This window comes from Podarcis melisellensis (assembly GCF_964234715.1).
Source record: "Podarcis melisellensis genome assembly, chromosome: 3".
NCBI lineage: Eukaryota > Metazoa > Chordata > Lepidosauria > Squamata > Lacertidae > Podarcis > Podarcis melisellensis.
The window spans coordinates 520,769-537,889 of NC_138530.1; the positions used below are offsets into that span (position 1 = coordinate 520,769).

At 59.3% G+C, this 17,121-nt stretch overlaps 2 protein-coding genes across 2 annotated transcripts; one reads left to right on the forward strand and one right to left on the reverse strand.

Annotated features, from left to right (window-relative positions):
• Positions 1-1,838: 1,838 nt before the first annotated feature.
• Positions 1,839-7,488, forward strand: PREB (prolactin regulatory element binding). Its single transcript, XM_081904236.1, has 9 exons — positions 1,839-2,039; positions 2,482-2,695; positions 3,066-3,286; positions 3,378-3,458; positions 4,487-4,611; positions 4,693-4,866; positions 5,903-5,975; positions 6,806-6,956; positions 7,048-7,488. The coding sequence occupies exons 1-9, from the start codon at positions 1,905-1,907 to the stop codon at positions 7,140-7,142; spliced, it is 1,269 nt and encodes a 422-aa protein (XP_081760362.1). The 5' UTR covers positions 1,839-1,904; the 3' UTR covers positions 7,143-7,488.
• A 912-nt stretch (positions 7,489-8,400) lies between these two features.
• On the reverse strand, positions 8,401-16,848 carry ABHD1 (abhydrolase domain containing 1). Its single transcript, XM_081904256.1, has 9 exons — positions 16,690-16,848; positions 14,611-14,771; positions 14,293-14,472; positions 13,376-13,421; positions 13,099-13,211; positions 9,928-10,101; positions 9,716-9,764; positions 9,440-9,605; positions 8,401-9,365 (listed from the first exon to the last, which is right to left on the reverse strand). The coding sequence occupies exons 1-9, from the start codon at positions 16,759-16,761 to the stop codon at positions 9,115-9,117; spliced, it is 1,212 nt and encodes a 403-aa protein (XP_081760382.1). The 5' UTR covers positions 16,762-16,848; the 3' UTR covers positions 8,401-9,114.
• Positions 16,849-17,121: the final 273 nt, after the last annotated feature.

The window sequence follows — 17,121 nt, forward strand, 5'->3', positions numbered from 1 at the left end:
AGGTATACAGGGCTGAGGCCGTTTAGGGCTTTAAAGGTCAACACCAGCACTTTGAAATGTGCTCGGAAACATCCTGGGAGCCAATGTAGAACTTTCAAGACTGGTGTTATGTGGTCCTGGTGCCACTACCAGTCACCAGTGTAACTGCCGCATTCAGGATTAGTCGTAGTCCAAATAGTAGTAGTCCATTTCATTTCATTTCACTGAGAGATCGCAAGCACAGTGTGCTGCTGGTTCCTGTCCACAGCTTTGGAGGCAGCAAAGGTAAATTGTGTTGAAAAGAGGTTTACAACAAATTCTGTTAGCTCCCAGACTTGCCTTGTCTCCTGTTTGGCCCATCTTCTTCACACAGCACAGTGTTAGACTGTGGAACTCCCTCCCACAGGAAGCACAAGATGGCCATTGAGCTGGATGGCTTCAAAAGAGGATGGGACAAATCCACGCAGGAGGAGTTTTCGATGGCTGCTAGTCAGGATGGCCCTTCTCTGCCTCCACAGTCGAGGAAGCAATGCTTCTGGAAACCCCTTTCCTGGAGACAAGAGGAGGGGAGAATGAATGGAGCCCGTGTTCAAATCCTGCTTGCTGGTTTCCCAGAATGGCATCTGGTTGTCGGCCGCTGTAAGAACAGGATGTTGGAGGAGATGGCCTGATCCTTGGGCCTGATCCAGCAGGCTCGTCTTCTGTTCTTCTGGAACCTCCAGGTCCAGAGGCAGTCTATCTTGGTTCCTAGGTTCTTTGGGGTCTTTGCCGGACCAGATGGGCCACTTCTCCTCCAAAGTCTCTGCTCCCCAGGAGCTTTCGGTCAAAAACTGGCAGTGCAGCTGTGCCCCCCCCCCCAGGGGAGGGAAGAAAGGGGCGAGCGACGCAGGAGGGCAGCAGGTGCGCCATCTGCTTCGCTTCTGGCCAGAGCTGGGACCAGTGCTGGATTTACATATAGGCTAAACAAGCTCTAGCTTAGGGCCCCACTCTCTTGGCCCCCCAATTTTTTTAAAGGAATAAGAAAACTGGATGTATATTTCCAAAATGTAAGATAAAAAACAAATACAGTGGTACCTCTGGATACGAATGGGATCCGTTCCGGAGCCCCGTTCGCATCCTGAAGTAAAGGTAAGACACGACTGTGCATCTGTGCGTGTGTGGGTTGCGTTTAGCCGCTTTCGCGCATGACGTCATATTGAGCGTCTGCAAATGCGCGAGCGGCAAAACCCGGAAGTAACACGCTCCATTACTTCTGGGTTGCCACAGAGTGTAACCCAAAAATATTTATCCTGAAGCTACTTCAACTTGAGGCATGACTGTAGAATAAAACCTACATACAGCAACAGTGTTTTGTGTTGTGTAGGCTCCTGTGATGTAAGTCATGGGCCCTGCCTGCTCTCTCAAATATCCCTGGTTTGCTCCTTTCTATATACAGGGTCCCCACATTCTGCATGGACTGGTTGCAGGGCAACATGCTTGAGATACCTATGAGGTCCATAAATGACCATCGAGCATCTATTCAACACAAAAACAGCGACAGTTTGTTGCTGACAAAGGGACATAGAAAGGGCCCCATTCCCTTCAGGAGCTGAGGGCCACATCAAGCCTCAATCCGGCCCTGGGTGGGATTTTGAACCTGCAGGCGCAGCATCTCGGAAGCCCCAGTTAAGCAGCAGAGAGGCCGCTGTCTCTTTAAGAACTCCGGGCTTCCGCCCTTCCCAAAGATGGCGCGCCGCGCGACGGAGGGACGGGGCTGACGCGGGACGCGCGACTCCTCTCCCGCCGGCCGGGCCGGGCGCTGACGTGGGCCGGGAGTCCGCGCATGCGCACTCGGGACCTGAGCTCTGCCGCCGCCGCCGCCGAGAGGGGCTGAGGAGGAGGAAGAGCGCGGAGGGGGGCATGAGCTGACCTTTGACCCGCCCGCCATGGCCCCCCGGCGGCCCCCGGAGCTCTACCGGGCCCCCTTCCCGCTCTACGCCCTGCGCGTGCACCGCGGGGCCCGCCTGGCGCTCATCGCGGGCGGCGGAGGCGCGGCCAAGACGGGCATCAAGAACGGGCTGGTGAGGGCTCGGGGGGGGCGAGGGGGAAGAGGGGGAGCCCTGTCCCCGGGGGGGGGGAGGCGTGAAGGGGTTAATCTTCTGAGCAGTGGCTGACCTGCCCCCCTCTCCTCTCTCCGCCTTGGCACCCTTGGGTGCCCCCTCGGCCCAAGGGGGAGGAGGCCCTGGAAGACCCCCCCAGGGCCCGGGGAAAGAGGGAGAGCCCTGTCCCCGGGGGGGGGAGGAGGCACGAAGGGGTTAATCTGAGCAGTGGCTGACCTGCCCCCCTCTCCTCTCTCCGCCTTGGCACCCTTGGGTGCCCCCTTGGCCCAAGGGGGAGGAGGGCCTAGAAGCGCCCCCAAGGCAGGGGGAAGGGGGGGAGCCCTGTTCCCCAGGGGGGAGGCACGAAGGGGTTAATCTTCTGAGCAATGGCTGACCTGCCCCCCTTTCTCTCCCCCCCCCGCAGCATTTCCTGCAGCTGGACTGGCGAGGGGGGGAGCTGTGCGCCTCGCTGCTCCATGCCCACGACACGGAGACGCGCGCCACCATGACCATGGCGCTGGCCGGAGACCTCATTGCGGCCGGACAGGACGCCTCCTGCCACATCCTCAGCTTCCGCCTGCAGAAGCCCAGCGGGAAGAAAGCGGAGGCGGGGGCCGAAGGGGCTGCCGACAAAGCAGGTGGGGGCCGGACCTCTGGAGAGAGGGGCGGAAGGGGAGCCGCTGGTAGAGTTGGAAGGGGTCCCCAAGGGACATCTAGTCCAACCCCCTGCCATGCAGGAATCGCAGCTCAAGGATCCCGTTTGGTCTCTGTTTATAAACCTCCAAGGAAGCAGAATCGATTCCAGTCCATTCTTACCGTCAGAAAGTTCTTTCTAATATTTCACCGGAATCTCCTTTCTGGGTTTGGGTCCCTTCTGGAGCAGCGGAACGCCAGCTTGCGGCCTCCTCCGTTGCAATCTTGCTCCGTCTTCCCTGAGGGAAGAGGCATGGAGGGCGGCGAGTGGGTAGAGTTGGCTACAGCCCTGGATCTCTTCCGTTGCGCTCCCAGGTGCTGGCGACAAGGGTCCCCGGAGGCGCAAGGCCCCCACCCCCAGTGGGTCGGGCAGCAACGGCGGCATGCGCAGCGAGACGAGCGAGGTGGCCGTGGAGACCCTGCACTGCGTCCAGACGGACACCAGCCCAGACGCCCTGCAGAAGGCCGTCTGCTTCAACCACGACCACACTCTCCTGGCCACGGGGGGCGTGGACGGCTTCTTGCGCGTCTGGGAGGTAAGGGGAGGGCGCCTGAATGGGTGTTGCGATGGCGGGCAAGAGGGGGTGCTCTGGTGCCAGGGGGCCAAATATCTCCTTCTGTCTGCAGTTCCCCAGCATGAAGAAATCCTTGGAGTTCCAGGCCCACAACGGGGAGATTGAGGACATAGCGCTGAGCCCAGACAACAAGGTGAGGGGTGCTGGTCTGGTCCCGGGGGGTCTGTCAGGGGGCACCGCAGGAGGACCCGAGACCCCCGTCCTGGTGGTCCTTAGAAGAGTCACTCACTTGCAAAGGGAAGAGGCTCCTTCGCTGTCTGGGTTCAGAGATCAGGAGGAGCAGGAGGAGGGAGATGGGCAGTGCCAAGGCAGGTGCCCTTGGGGTGCCCATGGGGCCTGGGGGGTGTTCCTCTTGTGACTGTGCAGAGGGGTCTCCAGCATATGACTTCCTGGAGCAAGGGAGGGGGGCTCCAGAGACCCCCTGAAAGGCAAGCTGAGCAATGGATTTGACCAGTTCATGGAGAAAAGGCCTCTTGGTGGCTCCTGGCTGTGCTGTGCCCCCCCCCCCCAGTCGCAGCCAGTGATGCTTCCGAACGCCAGTTGCTGGAAACTGCAGGGGGGTGGGGAGCTCATGCGCCCAGATCCTGCTCGCTGGGTTCCCACGGGGACTTCTGATCAGCCGCCGGGAGACCAGGATGCAGGACCAAATCTAGCAACCAGGCTCTTCATGTGTCAAGGAAATGAAGTGCGTTTTTTATTTTGGTTGGGGAGGGCTTTGCATCCTTGTCTCTCCTCTTCTCTCAGCCCAGGGGCTCAAAGGAAATGGCCCCTTTTAAAAAGTGGGGCAGGCAATGGGTCTGCGCTGCACAGCCAGCAAAAAGAACGCATGGTTCTGAGCCCACGTGGTCTCCTCTGCCGCTGGGTCGCTAGGCCTTTTCCAGCCCTTCCTTGAGGCCATTGGGCTTCTTGCAAAATGCTCCCCCTGGGGCAGCGCGCTGTGAATAGGGGCCAAAGTCCCTGCTTGTGGAAATGAAGCTCTCAGTTCCAATCCAGACCTTCCAAGTCTCCCAAGGCTGGGTGCAGAAGGGAGGAAAGGCAGGAAGCAGCCATCGCTTTGCCTTCCTTCTTCCTCCAGCAAGGAAAGCGATGGACCCGGGCGGGGTGGTGCTGTTCCTGGGGTCCCTCGTCCTCCCTGAGCCCCGCCCTCTTGCCCCTCCGCAGGTGGTGACGGTGGGCCGGGACTTCCAGTGCTGCGTCTGGCAGCGGGACCAGATGGTGACGGGGCTGCACTGGAACGAGAACCTCCCGGGCATCCCGGAAAAGGCCTACCGCTACCAGGCCTGCAGGTAACGGGCTGGGCAGGGGGGCAGGCGGGGCCCCTGTGTGGGCTGTCCGTCCCCTGACGCCTCCTCCCCCTTCCGGCGCAGGTTCGGGACGGTGGAGGACCAGGCTCAGGCGCTGCGTCTGTACACGGTGCAGATCCCCCACAAGCGGGAGCGGCGCCCGCCCCCCTGCTACATCACCAAGTGGGACGGGCACAGCTTCCTCCCGCTGCTTACCAGGCCCTGCGGCAACGAGGTCATCTCCTGTCTGTCCGTCAGGTAGGGCCACGCCTCTCTTGCTTTCCTCTTTTGGGGTCCTCCCGGCACTGAGGGGCTCCACTCCCCTTGTCCCTGACCATTGGCCTTGCTGGCCGTTGGGGGTTGGAATCTGATGGCGTCAGAAGAGGGGCCGGTCCCCTTGGCCGGCTGCTGGAGCAAGACTGATACTGAATCTCCCCACTGCCTGCAAACCGCACCGCCTTGGGTCGAGCCCTTTCTCCTTTAATCCCAGGTGGATGCTGTAGTTGAGATTCCTACCTTGATGGGCTGGGCTAGATCATAATAATACAATAATAATAATTTATTATTAATACCCCGCCCATCTGGCTGGGTTACCCCAGCCACTCTGGGCGGCTTCCAACAAAACACTAATATACAATAACCTATTAAACATTAAAAGCTTCTCTGAACAGGGCTGCCTTTAGATATCTTCTGAAACCACAGCTAAAGGGTCCCTGGTGGCTGGTCCTCCGATCTCTGCGTAAACACCCCCAAGGAGGGGTTCTTCATGCGCTCTGGGGGTGAGATGCGTCTGGCCTTGAAAGGGCTCTCCGTATATACGCTAAAGAACTTTTGACATACTTGCCGATTGCTGTTGGGCAAACAGAAGCGCAGCCCAAGAAGCCGTTGCGCAATGCAGCCTGGCAGGCCTGGCGCCAGAGCCCTTGCGACACTGCAAGCCCCCACCGCCCACGTTTGCTGTAGGCTAAAGGGAGTTTCTTTTATCTGCCTCCCGATCACGCAAAGAGCACCTGTCTGAAAACGCCAGAACAATTCGCCTTGCGCGATCGTCTCCCCATTGAGGTCCAGCTTCTGTTTTTTGCATTTGCAGTGACTTTGCCTCCCCCTGACGTAAGATTTCCAAAGATGTGGTGCCAAAGCTCCTGCTCTCCTGTTTTTGTTATGTGTTTTATTCCTCCTTTATATTTCCCTGCAATGGAAGCAATACTAAATACATATTTTGGGGTGGGGGTCCCCCACAAACCTGCCTGCCTGGTTCTGAAGCTGACGGCTGTCTGTCTGTTTGTGCTTGCAGTGACACGGGCACATTCCTGGGGCTGGGCACCGTCACGGGCTCCGTGGCCATCTTCGTGGCCTTCTCCTTGCAGGTAGGCAGCTTCCCGCTCCTTTCCCTGCGGCTCCTGGCCTCGTGGGCAGCCCTGACACTGCTAGCCCAAGGGCAGGAGAGAGCCAGCAAAGGCCCTGGGGCTGGAGCACAGAGAGGGCTGGAGCCGAGCTGGGAGGGATCCACCGTGTGGTGCTGGTGTCAGAAAAGAAAAGCCCCCCTAAGCCGGCTGGGCGGGGGTGGGGCTGAGCCTGAGGACAGGTATGCTGCAGACATGGCCAGCTGCTTCCCTCCAAGGGCTGGGGGCCTAAATGGCATTGGGGAACAAGTGCAGATCCTGAGAGACCCATCACTGTTCCACCCTCCCTCCCTCTCTGGAAGACCTTCACGCGATGCATTGTTAAACTGGGGAACTCCCTGCCACAGGAGACTGCAAGGGCCAACCTAGATGGCTTTAAAAGAGGATGAGACAAATACCATGGAGGAAGAAAGGGCTATCACTGGTTTTACTGTGATTTTAGAAGCCACCCAGAGTGACTGGGGCAACCTAGTTAGATAGGTGGCGTATAAATACATCCTGAAGCAGAGTTCTTAACCCGAGGTACTATTTCTAGGTTAGTGGAGTCTGTAACCTGAAGCGTATGTAACCCGAGGAACCACTGTAATAAATTGTTATTCTTAGCTGAAATGGCTGTGCTCTGCCTTCCCAGCTGGTTCAGTGCTTCTGAATCCGTTTCTGGAAACTACAGGAGGGGAGGGGGGAGCTCTTGCGCTCAGATCCTCTTGGGGAATATGGTTGGCGACAGTGAGAACAGGATGTGGGGCGTGAGGGGCCCCTGGCCTGACCCGGCCGGCTCTTCTTCTCTCCCGCAGAGGCTGTACTACGTGCGAGAGGCACACGGCATTGTGGTGACGGCGCTGGCTTTCCTGCCGGACACCCCTGACCTGCTCCAGGACAACGAGGCGGCCCTGCTCAGCGTGGCCGTCGACAGCCGCTGCCGCCTGCACCGCATCCCTTGCCGACGTAGGTCGGGGGTGGGGCCCCTGCCTTGCCACAGGGGAGCTGGGGGGCCTCCCCCCTGCTTTGCTCAGTCGTCTCCCCTCTCTCCTTGCAGGAAGCTTCCCCGTGTGGCTAATGCTGCTCTTGTGCGCTGGACTCATCGTGGCCTCGGTCCTGCTGCTCCAGCTGGCCTTCCCCGGCTTCCTCTAGGCCTCGCCTCTGCCCTTCCTGCGTGGGGGGCGCCCACCCCTTCCTCATCCCACAGACTGCAGAAGGCTCCAGGGTCCGGGGCGAAGGCTGCCCCCTCAGAGCCTGTGGACAGGTGTGCTTGGCTGAGCCAGGGGGGCAGAACCCCCACAGATGAAGTCTTGGGGTGGGGCATGAACTCTTGTCGTCGTCCCCCGCTGGTGACTACGGGGTGGGGCAGCCCCACTCCTCCGTTCTGGACTGCCACGTTGAAACATTCCAGCCTCGGCTGCGTTGGGCAACCGAGGCTCCTCCCAGCCCCACGACGGGGGTCTTGCAAGTTGCCATTAAATGAGATGATGGAGCAAGAGCTCTGCTCCCTGCTTGCCTCGTCTGTCCCCTCCTGGCCGGGGCGGGGCTGGAGCACCCCGCAGGTGCGCGAGGGGCTGTTTTGCACCAGACTTGGAGGAGTGGAGGTGGTCTGCCGCGTGGGACCCCTTCCCCGCTCTACTAAACGGCTGCAGCCTGGCAGCCCCCACCTGGCCTTGTGCCCATGGGTGTTGGGGCACAAGGAAGAGGGGAGCAGGGGGCTTGTGCCTTTTGTGGGTACGTGCGCTTTTCAGGGGTTGCATGTGCCATCAAGCTGCGGAAATGTTGTTCAGAGCTCAGATTCTTGCCTTGCAGCGCTTTGGCCTTAGATGACCCACGACTTATGCGATGACCCAACTAAGCCACTAAAAATTCCCCGAAGCTGTAATCCGACCTCCTTCCTCTTGCTCAACTCCGGTATCTGTTTTTCCTCTGTGTAACTCTAAACCCCTCCCTTCCTGCGGCTGAGACGGTCCTTTGCTCCGCCATGTGCAAAGCCTGTCAGGAATCTCTCAGCTGCTGCTGGCTTCCTCCAGCTTCCCAGGAAGCTCACATTTCCGCAGGTCAGCTGTGAGGATCCTGCTACCAATGCCATTGGCTCCCAGTTGCCGTGTCTGCAATGACGCCAGCCCTTTATTTTCCCAGCAGTGAAGTTGTATTACGAACGGCCTTTGCATGCCACCCTCTGCCCTCACTGAGGTGCAAGCAAGGCTCACCTGGCTCAGCGGCAGCCCAGGTGTGCTCTGAGCTGGCTGCCCATCCCCCCCTGAGGGAGTGACCAGGAAATCAGAGGCTGGGGGGCGACAAGGGACAATGAATGGTCTTCAGAGGGTCGGTCTCCACACCAGCCCACACCTGCTGCCCAACATGCAGCCTGGCTCTGAGTGGCACTGAGAGATTTTTGTGTGGTAGGTGGGGGTAGAATGTCCACATTTGTGTGTCTTTATTTTACAGGAAATCGACCCAACTCAATCAAAGATCTCAGCCCTTTCTCTCCTTTCACCAGTTTGGCCTCCTGTGGTCGCTGCTGGCTGGGAGTGGCTCTCTTGGGTTTTTATTATTATTATTGATTATTGATTAAACTTGTTAGTCACTTAGGGCAGCCCAAAGAGACTTGCGACCATTTTAGGTGGGTGTCCTTTGCCAGCTGTTCTATAGTTCTTTAACTGGCAGCCGCGCTCCAGGGCTCCAGACGGAGAGTCTCTTTCCGCAGCCCTCCCTGGAGACGCTGCCAAAGTGGTTTGAACCCAAGGCCTTCTGCAGACAGAGCAGCTGCTCTGCCCCTGAGCCCTTGCTGCCCCCCCCCAAGAAAGAGGGGAAAGGGCTCCTCACTGGGGTGGAAGCAAGTTTCTGGGCGAGAGAAGTGCAGCTTTCTTTGTGCCCGGAATGGAAGCAGCCTCAGGCCAAGGTACTGGAAAAGCCATCTTGTATTCTGCACGGTCCTGGTGCCAGCAGCGCCGCTGGCTGGAAGCCCCTCCTGGGGGACAGAGGCCAGGCCCTTGGGTGGGCTGCTGGCCCTCCTGGTTTCCCCCCCTCCTTGGAAGGAGCAGGGCAACAGGCTCAGGCCCTCCACCTGTGGGGCTCACAGGGCCTGCGCTAGAGGCCTCCTCCTCCTCCCTGGTTCTGCCTAGGAGGTTGCCACCTGGGCACCTGGCCCCTGTTCATGGCACTGCTGCAGCTGCTGCTCCTGCTCGGCTGCCACGGCGGCCGCCAGCTCCTCCTGGTGCTCAAAGACGGCCCCCGCAAACTGGGCGAAGACGCGGTCCATGTAGCTCTGGTGGCGCGGCAGGAGCCCCTCCAGGAAGCCGATGTGCCCTCCTCGCGCCGTCACCAGCAGTGCCAGGGTGGAGACGCTCTGGGCTTCCTTCACGGGGATGGCTGCAAGGAAGGCGGAGGGGGGTCAGTCGAGAGCCGGAGCCCCGGGGGGAGAGGGGGAAGGCCGGGGGACTCACCGTGAAGCGGGGAAAAGGGGTCGTCGGAGGCGTTGAGGCACAGCACTGGGACCCGGAAGCTGTGGACCTTCTGGCAGGGGCTGGCGGCCTGGTAGTATTCCTCGCAGGAGCTGTAGCCAAAGGCCACGGCTGTGTAGCGCTCGTCAAACTCCCGGATGCTGCGCGCCTGCAAAGAGAAAGCACAAGCACCAAAGCGTTCGCTGCGGTGTCGCAGGGGGGTTGGGCTGGATGACCCTTGGGGGGCCCCTTCCAACTCTACCAGGGAGGGGGCCGTACCTTCAGCACGTGGTCCACGTCAATTCGCTCAGCAATGACCTTCCTGTGCCTGAAAATAGGGTTGAGGTGTGAGCAGGGAATGGAAAAGGGGGGGAGGGGGTTCTGGGAAGGAAGAGCCGAAGGGCAGGGGGGTCTTGGGGCCCCTCCCTCCCTCCCGGAATGGGGCCATAACACCAGACCTGCCTCTGGTCCCCCCCCCAACAGCAACGCACCGCTGGATGAGCTTGCGCAGGTTGGCCGTCAGGTGCTGGTTGAACAGCACCTGGTTGAGGGGGCTCTCGAGGGAGTGGGTGGTCTCGAAGGAGTCCCAGCTGACCGAGCACGTCATGGCGGCCACCAGTCCGGCTTCCGGGCCCTTGCGCCCCAGGTAGTTCAGCACCAGGATCCTGGGGGCAGGAAGAGGGAGGCTTCAAGTGGATGGAGGGGCGGCTTTCCCCCTGGAACGTTCTGGGCACAGCTGGACCATCAACCCCTGTCCTGCCCCCCCCCAAGCCCCTCTCTACTGCAGGCAGCCCCTGTGATTGGCCAACAGCTCTCTGGGAAGCCCTCTCAGTTTGGAGAAAAGGCAGCACAATAGAAGTTTATAAAATGGGGGGAAAGTCCTTTATGTAGCACATGGTTAAAGTGTGGAACATTGCAAGATTCAGGATGTATTTTTAAAAAGGACTTCTTCACACGGCACAAAGTTAAACTGTTGAATTCCCTGCCACAGGAGGCAGTGCTGGCCACCAACTGGGGTGGCTTTAAAAGAGGATGGGACTAATGAAGGAGGAGAGGGCCGTCAATGGCTACTAACCACAATGGCTCTGCTCTGCCTCAACATTGAGAGGCAGCAATCCTCCTGGATTCATAGAGCGGAAAGGGAGCCACGGGTCATCTAGTCCAACCCCCTGCAATGCGGGAATTCCAGTCACCAGAGGGAAGAGGACTCTTGCGCTTGAATCCTGCCTTTGGGGCCATGTGGGAACAGGATGCTGTAGGGGCCAGCAGCTTGATCCTGCAGGCTGTTCTTGCACTTCCGTGCAGCGAACTGTGAGCGACACCCGCACCCTCCTCTTTGGGGCCAAGACTCAGGGCAGCTTCCAGGCTGCTCAGGACATTTCTTCAGGTCCAGGCAGCTTCAGGCCAAATGCTGGCATCCCTCGAGCTGCTCCAGTAAAAGCCCACCCACCCCCATTCCAGAGCATCACCCATGAGCCATTTCTGCTTTGCACTTCCGAGTCCTGGTTTCGAATTCTCCACACTGGCAGAAGAACGTGGGCAAGTTCTGGAGGAGCAGGCCTGCCAGTCCAGAGAGGCAAACGGGGCAGACCTGGAACATCTGGAGCAATCAGGTCTCCCCCACCATGGCTTACAGGAAACGAACACCAATGGCTGCCACAGGCCACTTCTGGTGTTACACCGGAGCATTCCTCTGGCATTTCTAGTAGTCCTGGGGGTCCCTTTCTCAAGCAGACCAGATCTGGTGGTGGAAGGGGGGGGTACAGCCCCTTGGCAACCCAGAGCTGGACTGAGCCCCTTGCTCTTTTTGGTCAAGGTTATCAGCTAAATTAAATGACACATGCTTCTTGGGAGAAAAGCAATGACAAACCTAGACAGCATCTCAAAAATCAGAGATATCGCCTTGCCAACAAAGGTCCGTATAGTTAAAGCTATGGTTTTCCCAGTAGTGATGTATGGAAGTGAGAGCTGGACCATAAAGAAGGCAGATCGCCGAAGAATTGATGCTTTTGAATTCTGGTGCTGGAGGAGACTCTTGAGAGTCCCATGGACTGCAAGAAGATCCAGCCTCTCCATTCTGAAGGAAATCAGCCCTGAGTGCTCACTGGAAGGACAGATCCTGAAGGGGAGGCTCCAAGACTTTGGCCACCTCATGAGAAGAGAAGACTCCCTGGAAAAGACCCTGATGCTGGGAAAGATGGAGGGCACAAGGAGAAGGGGACAATGGAGGACGAGATGGTGGGACAGTGTTCTCGAAGCTACAAACATGACAAAAAAAAATTCCTTCCAGTAGCACCTTAAAGACCAACTGCTACTGGAAGGAATTTTTTTTGTTTTGACTATGGCAGACCAACACGGCTACCTATCTGTAACTACAAACATGAGTTTGACCAAACTGCGGGAGGCAGTGGAAGACAGGAGGGCCTGGCGTACTCTGGTCCATGGGGTCACGAAGAGTCGGACACGACTAAACGACTCAACAACAAATCAGCTGTACTTCTGGGAGGCTGCCCAGGGGCTTCCCTGTGCCCCAGCTGGCAAACGTGCTCATGCTAGTAAGGGAAACCTTTCTGTAGCATCAAGCAGAGACTGACGCTGCTGGGAGCAAACTCCTGAGTCACAGGAGCAGGAAGGCTGACTCACCGGCTCCCGTAAACACCACAGCCGGGCAAGCTGGGCTCTGCCTTCCCTTTCACCCAGATGATCAACCCCAGCTGAGTCCCGGTTGTGTGGGCGCAAAAGCCTCTCCAGCATTTCAGTTCCCTTCTCCTCCCACCATGGCTGGATTTGGGGACACAGGGGGTCAGGCCTGTGGGTCCCTTGAGCAAGGGGAGCCTTCAGCCTTCCAAAGGGTCCCGCCCAGGACACCCTCGCCCCTAACTGGCTTAAGAGAAGGGGCAGGAGGAGCTGTTGGGAAGGAGACCCACTGGCAGGAGACTCCGCTCCAGAGTGTCCTCACCCAGGACTTAGGCGCTGCCAGGAGCTGTTTCCGTGCCCTTTGCACCGCCACCCTGGAAGTTTGTTTTAGGGGAGAGGCAGCTTGGCTCATAAACAGAGCAGGACGCAGAGGTCATTCTCCAGCTCCTGCCTTGTGGGTGGGCCCTGGAGTGAGGCTGGAAAGAGAACAGCAGGATCTGACCCAAGGGGGCTCTTTGAGTCCAGCCCCCTGCTCTCACGGGGGCACCCAGATGTCCAGAAGGAAGCGGGAGCTGAGCCCCACAGCCCCCTGTCTCCTTCCTGAAGTGCCCAGCAGCCAGGATTCAGAGGGGGGGCACCTTGGCATTGCCTGGGGGGGCAGAAGGAAACCCAGACTCAGGGGGGGTTCTGGGGGGGGCCAGGCTTCTTTCAGCAGGTACCTCCTAGCTCAGCTCAGCAATACTTCTGAATCTCAGTTCCTGGAAACTGCAGGAAGGGAGAGTTACTCTTGTGCTCAACTCCCACTTTAGGGTTTCCCACAATGGGCACCTGGTCAGCCTCTGTGAGGTCAGAATCCTGGGCTAGAAGGGCCAGGGGCCTGATCCTGCAGGCACTCCTGCTGCTCTTTCCTTTAGGCCCAAGCTGGGAGGCAGCGGGACTCCCCATCCTGGGGCAACAGAGCTGCTTCTCTGCAGCGCAACTCCCCTTTCCCACCCGCCTCTGCCATTGCCCCGCCGGAGCCTCACCCGCCCAGCGAAACGCCCACCGCCATCAGGGGGGCCCGGGGGAAGCGGCTCTTGATGTGCCTCACCACCAGCTCCAGGTCTTCGGTGTCGTTGGCGCAGAAAGCCCTGTGGGTCTGTGGAGGGAGGAGGAGAGAGGGGAGATGGTGGGTGAGGCTTGCCTCTTCGGCAGAGACAGGGAGTTGGGGTGCCCATCCTGCCTTCGCCTTGCAGTCCCAGAGCACCCTCCCCTCCCCCAGCACCCAAGGGTGCACCGCCCCCCAGCTGTGGCCACACTCACCAGCAGCTCCTCTCCTTTGCAGCCTCGGTTGTTGAACACAACAGCCCTGCGAGGGAGACGGGAAAAGAGTGAGAACCCAGGATAAGGCTAGTTGTGGCTGCAAGTCACGGTGGCTACATGCTATGCCTGTTGCTAGGAAACAGCAGCTGGGGGGAGAGGGCCAAGACCCTCCTGCCCGGGGGGTCCTGGGCAGGGGGGGCACCTGGTTGGCCGCTGTGGGAACCTGGATCCTGGGCCCCCTGTGACCAGACCCAGCAGCCGGGCTCTTCTCAGTTTATTATGATTGCTAAATGGAACCTCCATAGACAGAATCAGTTTACCTTAGGGTGGAAAACAAGAATGGGAAAAGGCAGTGGTGCGTAATGGGTAGAGTGTTGGACTAGGACCTAGGGGTATAGGTAAAGGGACCAATGACCATTAGGTCCAGTCGCGGATGACTCGGGTTGCGGCGCTCATCTCGCTTTATTGGCCGAGGGAGCTGGCGTACAGCTTCCGGGTCATGTGGCCAGCAGGACTAAGCCGCTTCTGGCGAACCAGAGCAGCGCACAGAAACACCGTTCACCTTCCCGCTGGAGTGGTACCTATTTATCTACGTGCACTTTGCGTGCTTTCGAACTGCTAGGTGGGCAGGAGCAGGGACCAGACAACGGAAGCTCACCCCGTTGCAGGGATTCGACCTTCTGATCGGCAAGTCCTGGGCTCTGTGGTTTAACCCACAGCGCCACCCGCGTCCCAGGCCCTAGGGGAGCAGGGTTCAAATCCCCCCCTTGGCCATGAAACTCGCCTCTCAGCCTACCCTACCTCACAGGGTTGTTGTGCGCCACCTTGAACTCCGTGGAGAGAAAGGTGGGGTGTAACGCAACAAGTGATAGCACCGCCGATGCCAGGACCCCACCCCCCGGGGTGCCCTTTCCCACCTGTAGCCCCGTTGCTGGACGCCAAGGACCATGTGCAGAATGTAGGTCTCCTGGCTGTTGCCCGTCAGGCCTGGCAGGAACAGGACAATGGGGCAGCTCTCTGGGTCAGGGTGTTGCCCGCTCTCGCCATCAGCCCAATCCAGCAGCAGCTGGCCTCCGTCTGCGGTCCTCAGCACTTCACTGGATGGGAAAGGGCAAGGAGGAGGAGGCGGGTGAGACGGGCTCCGTGGCATCACACCCCATGCCCACCATCTCCCAAGCAGACTGGCACCGGCCCCCACCCCGGGCCTGGCTCCCCCCGCCCCCCGTACGGCTGACCTGCGGTAGGAGACGGGCGGGCTGGACTTGAGAAAGACGCGGACGATGGTCTGGAGCCGTCCTTCGAAGCACCAGGGCGTGGGGTAGAAGGTCTCGTTCACAATGGGGCAATATTTCTCCAGGAAGGAGCGGAAGGGCTGGCAAGCCACCAGCAGCGGGGGCTGTGGGGGGGGGGGAGAGGAAGGTCACAGGGAGCTCAAGCTCAGGCGGCCACAGCCCTGCCCCAGAGCTCTCCTTCCTTGGAGTTCAATATTCCTGTATTGGGGGTTGGACTAGATGACTTCTAGGGGTCCCTTATAACTCTGCAATTCTAAGCTGCCTCCGCTGCTGCTGCCCACACAGAGGTTGCTTCCCCACCTCTTGCCAAAGGGCCTCCGGCTGGCATTTGTTGTGCCCCTGGGCAGTGTCCCCTCCTGGTTCCACAGGGAGACTTTGCTCGCCCTTTCCTGCAAAAACGCCTTTCACAGGCAAACTCCTATTGCTGCCCAAAAGTCCTTCCTAATGTTTAGTTGGGATCTCCTTCCTTGTCATTGGAATCCATTCGTTTGGGTCCTGCTCTCCAGAGCAGGAGGAAAAGCGATCCACACGACAGCCCTTGAGATATTAGAAGGTGGCTATCATCATCATCATCATCATAATTTATTATTTATACCCCACCCATCTGTCTGGGTTTCCCCAGCCACTCTGGGCGGCTTCCAACAAAATATTAAAATACAGTCATATCTCAGGTTGAATGTGCTTCAGGTTGAGCGTTTTCGGGTTGCGTTCCCTGGCAACCTGGAAGTAACGGAGTGCGTTACTTCCGGGTTTCACCAGTAGCGCATGTGCAGACGCTCAAAATGACGTCACAGGCATGCATGGAAGCGGCAAAACGCGACCTGCCCACATGTAGACACACCATCGCGTCTTATGTTCAGGAATGGATCCCAGAATGGATCCCGTTCGCATCCCAAGGTACCACTGTACAGTAATGCGTCAAACATTAGAAGCTTCCCTAAACAGGGCTGCCTTCAGATGTCTTCTAAAAGTCTGGTAGTTGTTCTTCTCTTTGACATCTGGTGGGAGGGCGTTCCACAGGGCAGGTGCCACCACTGAGAAGGCCCTCTGCCTGGTTCCCTGTAACTTGGCTTCTTGCAGGGAGGGAACTGCCATATCAGTGGCGGATTTTGGGGTCTCCAATTTCAGGGGTACCACGTGTGCAACACCAATATTTGCGCCAGTTGCGCTTCCCTAAATCTGCCTTTGATCACATTGCCTCTTGGTCTCTCTTTTCCTTCCTAAACACCCCAACTTCCTCCTCCGTTCCTCACAAGGCTGTTTTCCAGACCCTTCATCGTCTTCGGCCCGCCTTCCAGCTTGTCCATACCCTCCTGAAACCGAGCTGCCCAGAACCTCAGAAGGTGCTTCCCTGCCAGGGAGAGCCAAAACCAGGCGTGGCTGGGAGGAATCTAGTTTCTGTCCCTGATTATTGTTGTGGAGACACCTAATGAATACCTCCCAACCTGCTTTCCAAAGCGGGGGTTTGCCGCACGTGTGTCAGCCTCACACGCCAGCCGAAGGCAGGTGGGCAGGCAGGCAGCCCGCCCTTCCGTCTGGGGCAAATGCCCGGCTTGGTCCCGAGACAAGGAGCGAGGCAGGTGTAGCCTCTGGAGCAGAGATCCCACCCCAATCCCCCTGGCCCTCCCGGTGTCTCTTGCCTCCACCTCCGGACCTGGCCAGGGGTCACGCCGGCTGCCGTCGGGGGAGCTGGGCTCGTGGGGGGGAGGAGGAGAAGGGTCCTCCCCCAACCTAGTCCCTCGCCCGCAAGAGGGATGCCAAGGATGCCCGGGGCGCCCTCTCCCCCTGGCCCAGAGGCTCAGCCCCCGCCCGCCCCGTCGAGGCTGCCAGGGGTCACGTCGGGCTGCCGTCGGGGGAGCTGGGCTCGTGGGGGTGAGAGGAGAAGGGTCCCCCCAGCCTAGTCCCTCGCCCGCAAGAGGGGTGCCAAGGATGCCCGGGGCGCCCTCTCCCCCTGGCCCAGAGGCTCAGCCCCCGCCCGCCCCGTCGAGGCTGCCCGGAGCAGCGCCCGCTTCCCCGGCTGACCTTGGGGACGCGCGCCCAGTAATAGGCCAGCCAGCCGGTGCTGAAGCCCAGCAGCAGCGACAGTCCCAGCATCTCTCCGCCGTCCGCGCCGTCGGGCAAGTGCTGCTGCTGCTGCGGCGGCCAAGGAGGCGCCCCGAAAGTGGCCCCGGACGGGAAGGCGCTCGCGCAGGCGCACACAGCCGCCCGGCCTCACCGGGGAGGCCATCTTTGGGGCGGGCGAGAAGCCGCGCCCCGCCCATCTGCGGCCATCTTTGGGGCGGGCGCCCATTCCAGCCTGAAGGAGCCCAAAGGGAGGGAGGGAGGCTCCTTAGCCCAGATTCTGAAGGAGGAGCTGGCCGGACCCGGTCACAAGGGTCCCCCTCTGGGAGCTCTGTGCATGCTCAGAGGCACTCTTCTTTGCCTCCCTCCCAGGCTGAGCAGTGGAGAGACGGA

Coding starts and splice junctions, on each gene's coding strand:
- ABHD1 (XM_081904256.1), bottom strand. CDS start 16,761: ATGCTGGGACTGTCGCTGCTGCTGGGCTTCAGCACCGGCTGGCTGGCC. Junction 14,473..14,610: donor CCGCCCGTCTCCTACCGCAG/GTCAGCCGTACG, acceptor TTTCCCATCCAG/TGAAGTGCTGAGGACCGCAG. Junction 9,765..9,927: donor CTGCGCAAGCTCATCCAGCG/GTGCGTTGCTGT, acceptor CCCTATTTTCAG/GCACAGGAAGGTCATTGCTG.
- PREB (XM_081904236.1), top strand. CDS start 1,905: ATGGCCCCCCGGCGGCCCCCGGAGCTCTACCGGGCCCCCTTCCCGCTC. Junction 3,459..4,486: donor CGCTGAGCCCAGACAACAAG/GTGAGGGGTGCT, acceptor GCCCCTCCGCAG/GTGGTGACGGTGGGCCGGGA. Junction 4,867..5,902: donor ATCTCCTGTCTGTCCGTCAG/GTAGGGCCACGC, acceptor TTGTGCTTGCAG/TGACACGGGCACATTCCTGG.